Source organism: Xenopus laevis, chromosome 8L (genome assembly GCF_017654675.1).
Source record: "Xenopus laevis strain J_2021 chromosome 8L, Xenopus_laevis_v10.1, whole genome shotgun sequence".
NCBI lineage: Eukaryota > Metazoa > Chordata > Amphibia > Anura > Pipidae > Xenopus > Xenopus laevis.
The window spans coordinates 78,647,979-78,653,978 of NC_054385.1; the positions used below are offsets into that span (position 1 = coordinate 78,647,979).

Here is a 6,000-nt window from a genome sequence, read left to right on the forward strand (position 1 = left end):
CGTAGAGACATGTGTCGTTTGGCCGACCTGACCCTCACTATAGCTATGGACCTACTGCGGAGTAGCAGTATGGATAATGCTATAGAATTTGCTTTAGAAACACTACTATAGTGGTGATGCCATTCAATCTATATAGGGCAGAAAGGCAAGTTTACACAGCAGATAACAAATCAGCTCTGTAGAATACAATGGGTTTAGTTTGTACACAGTAATGTAACCAAAGGTCAAATACCATTCATGGCTCTCTACAGACCTATAGGATGAAACTTGTGCTCATATAAAAAGGGAAGTTGGTAGTCATAATGTACCGACTAGTCCCAAATCCATGGGTTCAGGCAAAAGTCTGCCACTGGCCCACCTCCTCTGAAAGTCTGTATTTATGGACATGCTCCTACTCCACCCCATCTCCTTCGAATATGTCAGAGATGGACGGGTAGGGCACAAGTCAATAAAGCAATAAAACAGCTCACAAGGTCAAGTTGGGAACAGTGGGTTTAGAGTTGGTGCAGGTCAGCCTTTTTGACAACCCACGCATCACTAGGAATCATTTACTTGTAGATGCTGGATGAACAGATACAAACTTTAAATGTAACGATGATACTTTTCCTTTTAGATGTTGTTTGACCATTAAGTAATTTGACTGTTAACATATACAGGTATGGGACCCTTCATCCAGAAACCCATTATCCAGAATGCTCAGAATTACAGAAAGGCTGTCCCCCCGAGACTCCATTTTATGCAAATAATCCAAATTTTTTTTAATGATTTCCTTTTTTTCTCTGTTATAATAAAACAGTACCTTGTACTTGATCCCAACTAAGATATAAATAATTCTTATTGGAAACAAAACCAGCCTATTGGGTTTATTTAATGTTTACATAATCTCTTGTAAACCTAAGGTATGAAGATCCAGATTACAGAAAGATCCCTAGAAACCTAGGTCCCAAGCATTCTGGATAACAGGTCCCATATCTGTACTGTAAAGACATAGACTGGCATTACAAAAAAGCTCCAACATAGACCCCAGATGAACGTACAAGAAATACGGGATGCAAAGAGCACTTGCTAAGCTCTTCACCTCGAGCCACATAAAAAAAATCTAGCACAAGGTACAGATCAGAGCGTTGGGAGACGTAGACCAGCTCTGCTTTTACTGCACTAGTGAATGACATACAAATAAGATGGACAACAGGTGGGGCTGAACACAGGCAGCCATGTACCTCATGGAAGAGTGTGGCTGTATTTTGCACTTTGCATCTTGCCTTCCATGTTGTAAATGACCTGGAACATACATATATTATATAATTTCATCATAGAAAGCACTCACGGCACACCAGCTGATTCCAAAAAATATATTCCTCCATAATTACTGACAAAAATCCTGATAACAATCACCTGTGGATCGAACCAGATCAGCTGGTGTGCCATGAGTGCTTTCTATGATTGAATTATACAGTATTAATATTGGTGCGCACCCGACCAATAACGTATTATATGGCGAGTGCTGATGAAGTTGCGCATTTTTTAACCGTGGTATGAGGTAATGGAGGACTAATGAACCACAAAGGGGTGCATAGTCCCAAGGCCAATGTCTTGAGTTTAGGCTGACATATCTTGTCACATCCCTGGTACAAATTATGCTTGATTCCAATGTTATTAATACAGAACAAGAAATATAGGATTGAAAGTGGTTTTCCCACTAATGTGTCCATCCTAGCCATCTCATAATAATAATAATATTGTCACAAAGTTTTAATCCTGATATCCAATAAAGAAGTTGATCATCTAACTATTAACAATTAACTATTAAGCAAAGCACAATGAGCAAACCACGGCACTTACAATGAGGAATCACAGTACAAGTGGGATCAAGATATTGTTTCTGCATGGGATAACAGCTAATTACTGTCTGGTTGTGGTTTGTTATTACTCTTGAATAAAATTCTCCTAATGACAAGTGGAAAGGTTTAGCTGACAAGTAAACTATTATCGTTTTTTCATTAAAGTGATACTTACACTTTTAACAGTGCTGTTTGTCACTGTCAAAACATTATACACCAGAGACAGAAGTGTGCAGAATTAAAAATGTGCCCCCTTAACGGCACAGCCACTTAGTGCTACCTCTTCAGCTGAGGCCAGGGTTAGGCTGCACTAATTTATCTGAAGGAAGCACCAGGACTTTGAGGATCACAAGAAGACAATTTATAGAAAACTGTTAGTGTCACTTTTACATCAAATGGCTTTTTCTGACATACACACACACACAATTACACACACTCTTTTAGAACAATAAGCTATTGCTTGACCAGAATGTCACTTCTGAGCAGGAAGCAGTTAATGAGAAAATAGGAGGAAGTTCAGAGCCTTTCTTCTTATCATGCTTAACATTCATTCTCCATCCTAAAACTGTACTGTTTACTTGTGTGCAATAATAATTAAATGCCGATTATAAACAGAGACCATGGGGCAGATTTACTAACTGGCAGAAAGTCGCCAGCGACCACTTCGTACAGATCGCTACACTTCGCCAGCGAAAATTCGCTCAGACAACGATAATTCACTAAAATGCAGAGTTTCGTCATTGGCGCTGAACGCTGGCGACTTTCCGCTACCGTTACTTCGGTAATACGAGCAATTCAAAGTGAAGATGCGCTAGCGTTCATTTCTTCCTATCGCAAATTCGCAAGGTCTTGTACTCAGGTTAATTTGCATAACGCCAGCCTGGTGACAGAGTGTGAATGAGCGCTAGCGCCTATCTCTTTTGCTGGCGAATTGGCGCCTGCGCCCATTAGTAAATTTGCGAAGTCCCTGAGGGCGGTAACGCTGCTAAATTGTCACCAGCGTTTGCCACTTCACCCTTTAGTAAATCTGCCCCAATGTGACAAATCAACACATGCATGAAGAAAGTCAACAAGATCAGTCAGTCATAACAACTCATAAAAACTGAGAATGGAGATGAAATCTCGAAAGCTTTGAAAACCAGATCTGACTTTTCTAAAAATTCACATTCCTTTACTGCTTTGTAATAAACACCATTACAGTTAAAATTTACTTATTTCATGGCCATTCCCTATTTCTATGAGAATACAGAGGCTAAATAGATGGAATAATAGGTTATAGTATGTAAAGAAAAGAAAATAGGAGAATAGAGGTAAGAGTAAGTAAGAAAGTAAGGAAAGGAAGAAAATAATACTTGGAGTGGGCCCCTGGTCTAAAGATTTTTGGGTGGGCCCCTGGTCTAAGGGTTTTTGGTGGGCTCCTGGTGTCCCAGTCCGACACTGCCCACCAGAAAACCTTAACCCATGGTCCAGAAAACCTTAGACTGTGTGCCCACTTTCCAAACTATTATTCCTCTTCTCCTCACTCAACCTTTGTATTTTCCTAGTCTTTTATATCTACTTTCTATATTCTTCTATTATTTTTTTCTCATAAAGGAATAGGGAATGAAATAGGCCAAATGTTTAGAAGCAAGAGGGCCCACTGACACCTGGGCCCACCGGGAATTTTCCTGGTATCCAGGTGGGCCAGTCCGACACTGCCCTCCATGAAATAGCTCCATACCCCCTTAAGGCATTACATGTACAGGTTTTACTTGAAGTAAATTCCTAAGGATTTAGAAGCTGTTTTATCAACAAACTCTTATTTCACAAGTAAGATAATGACATTTGGAACAAACTAGCCTTTTATTCAGGGTCATTTACAAAGGGTTGCCCAAATGATCAGATTTACAGGTGTCTGGAACATTGAAATTACAGAGCAGACCCTGCATGAACCAACTCCGTACCCTGCAATAATTGTACTGTGTCATCATAAACCCCCACTTTAGATTATGGTCTTACCTGCACAAATCTGCGAAAGCCTGAAAATTCAGTTTCTTGATCTTTTTCTCGCTCATCCAGTAACCCACCCTCTTCCCTTTGAGGAAAGTCTGCATTTTTCAGCAATCTGAGCAAAAGAGTCTGCTGAGAAGGAAAAAACAGTCTTGTAAAATGAAAATCAAATGAAACCATAATTTAAAATAAATGCTGGAATTTATAGCATCAAGTTGTTAAACTGGGCACCCATTTGGTGATGTGCATGATAGAAATCAGTTAAAAAAAGACAACTGAAGAAACTACATTTTTTTTACTTTTTTTTTAACAAATAATACCTTACATATAGAACACTCTGTAGACCTCAGTATGTAGAGGGGGTCAAACCAGCATCCTGTTTCCCCATGCAGCTCCAAGCACCGTGCACTGATATCAGCTAATAGCATCATAATGCATGCCCAAGCACGCTTCCTAAATGCTGGCCAGAATGGGGCTTCCGAAAACAATTAACTCATTGAGGAACCCAAGAAGAGAGTGCCTTCTGTCACCTATTCAGCATATTTACCACAGGATGAAGAATAAATGTGGCAAAAAATAAAAATGGCTTTCCTAGCGGAGTGTATTTACAAAAAAGAAACTGTAAATTTTCTTGACACCATACGGTTAATGTCAAAGCCCTTCCAGGTTTAATAAAGAGACATGTCACTTGGGACTATATACATGTATACATGTTTGCTCAATGGAATACAACTCTATGTACATCCATATACTGGAAATATGCTGCGACTATGTGCCCTACGATAAGTATGCCCCAAGGTTTAACACAAGCATATTTAAAAGTTAATAAAGAAAGAGCTTTACTGTTATTATGTGATATAAAACAAAGGCTCAGCCAGCTGTTGACAAACTACAACTCCCAACATCCATGACCTGATTGATAAAAAGCTGGGCCAGAAAGGAAGGGGGGGCACATTATACTACAATTAAAGGGAACCCACAAAACTAACAGAAATGAAAGCAGTGATAATCAAGCATCTGGCCACAACAAATCTGCAAGCACATGTGACTTTGATGCAATATGTGTCAGTAAGCAGTGCTGCTGTCAGATCATGTACTATGGACTAGTGCACACAACTCCCCCTCATACAGGCACAACCCGTCAGCATGAAGTCCTGGGCTAGCAGTAGCAATAGCAATAGCAGTAGCAGTAGGCAGGCGTGCAGCAGCCCATTGCTGAGCAGGCAGGAAGAAGAGAGCCAGAGAAAGAGACAGGCAGTATAGTGATGCACATACAGCAGCCCCTCACATGCCACTGTGAGCCCATTACTCACCTGATCACTAGATGCTGCCGGGCTCCAGCTTAGTATCAGTGCAAGACACAGTCTCCCTCGTTTCAGCGATCAGTCTTCTCCCTCCCTCTCTTGCCTCCCTCCCTCGCTTCCCTCCCCCTCTTTCAGATCTCCATTTGCTGAGCTCGGTCCCTCCCTGGTTCGCTTGTGCTCCAAACAGGGAGGGCACACGGGGAGTTCAGAATTTCAGCGCAAGGACACACCCTCTGCTACAACCCCTAGTACCCTCCGCCTGGTGCCACTGAGCGACAGAGTAATAAGCGATTTCGGAAGGGAGATGGGACAGAGAGGGAGAGAAAAGCAGCTGCACTCACAGGCTCGGCTCTACGTAAAGGAAGTGAAAACGCGCAGTACCGTAGTCTGGCCACCAGAGGGTAGCGCTGAGTCTCACTACAAGCTCATGCCAACCTTTGTACCACGCGCTTCCGTGCAACTGGCACAGGGGCCACAACAAGCTCAGTGTCTTTGTGTATGCACAAGCCTCTGACCCGCAAAGGGTTCTGGGCAAGAAAAGTGGCACCCAAGTGGCATTTGTTTCTTATTGAGCCTGGTGAATACGTAACTACGGTTCTAAAAAAATGAAATACATTTGGGTAACTCATTTCAAAGTATATATGCACAGAGGGATACCCCACATTATAGCCATCTTTTTCCAGCATGGCCTGAAAGGGTTCTGAGCAGGAAAAGTGGCACCAAAGTGACAAAAGACAAAGAGAAATAATTTGAACATTCAGAGGAACGTCACTTTTTCACACCTGCCAGTATTTAGTATACATTAAAGATTGCTTTTCTGCCAGGAACCATAGGGAGTATTCAGCATGCAAATATTAATAGGACTG

The 6,000-nt window shown here is 41.5% G+C and overlaps 1 protein-coding gene across 5 annotated transcripts in view; it reads right to left on the reverse strand.

Annotated features, from left to right (window-relative positions):
* Positions 1-5,499, reverse strand: part of itpk1.L (inositol-tetrakisphosphate 1-kinase L homeolog) — a 78,352-nt gene extending 72,853 nt beyond the window's left edge. Inside the window, exons 1-2 of one of the 5 annotated variants that reach the window (XM_018228625.2) lie at positions 5,144-5,499; positions 3,840-3,962 (exon numbers count right to left, since the gene is read on the reverse strand). In XM_018228625.2, coding sequence (XP_018084114.1) covers positions 3,840-3,934 — 95 coding nt within the window. In that variant the 5' untranslated portion in view covers positions 3,935-3,962; positions 5,144-5,499. 5 annotated transcript variants of the gene reach the window in all.
* Positions 5,500-6,000: the final 501 nt, after the last annotated feature.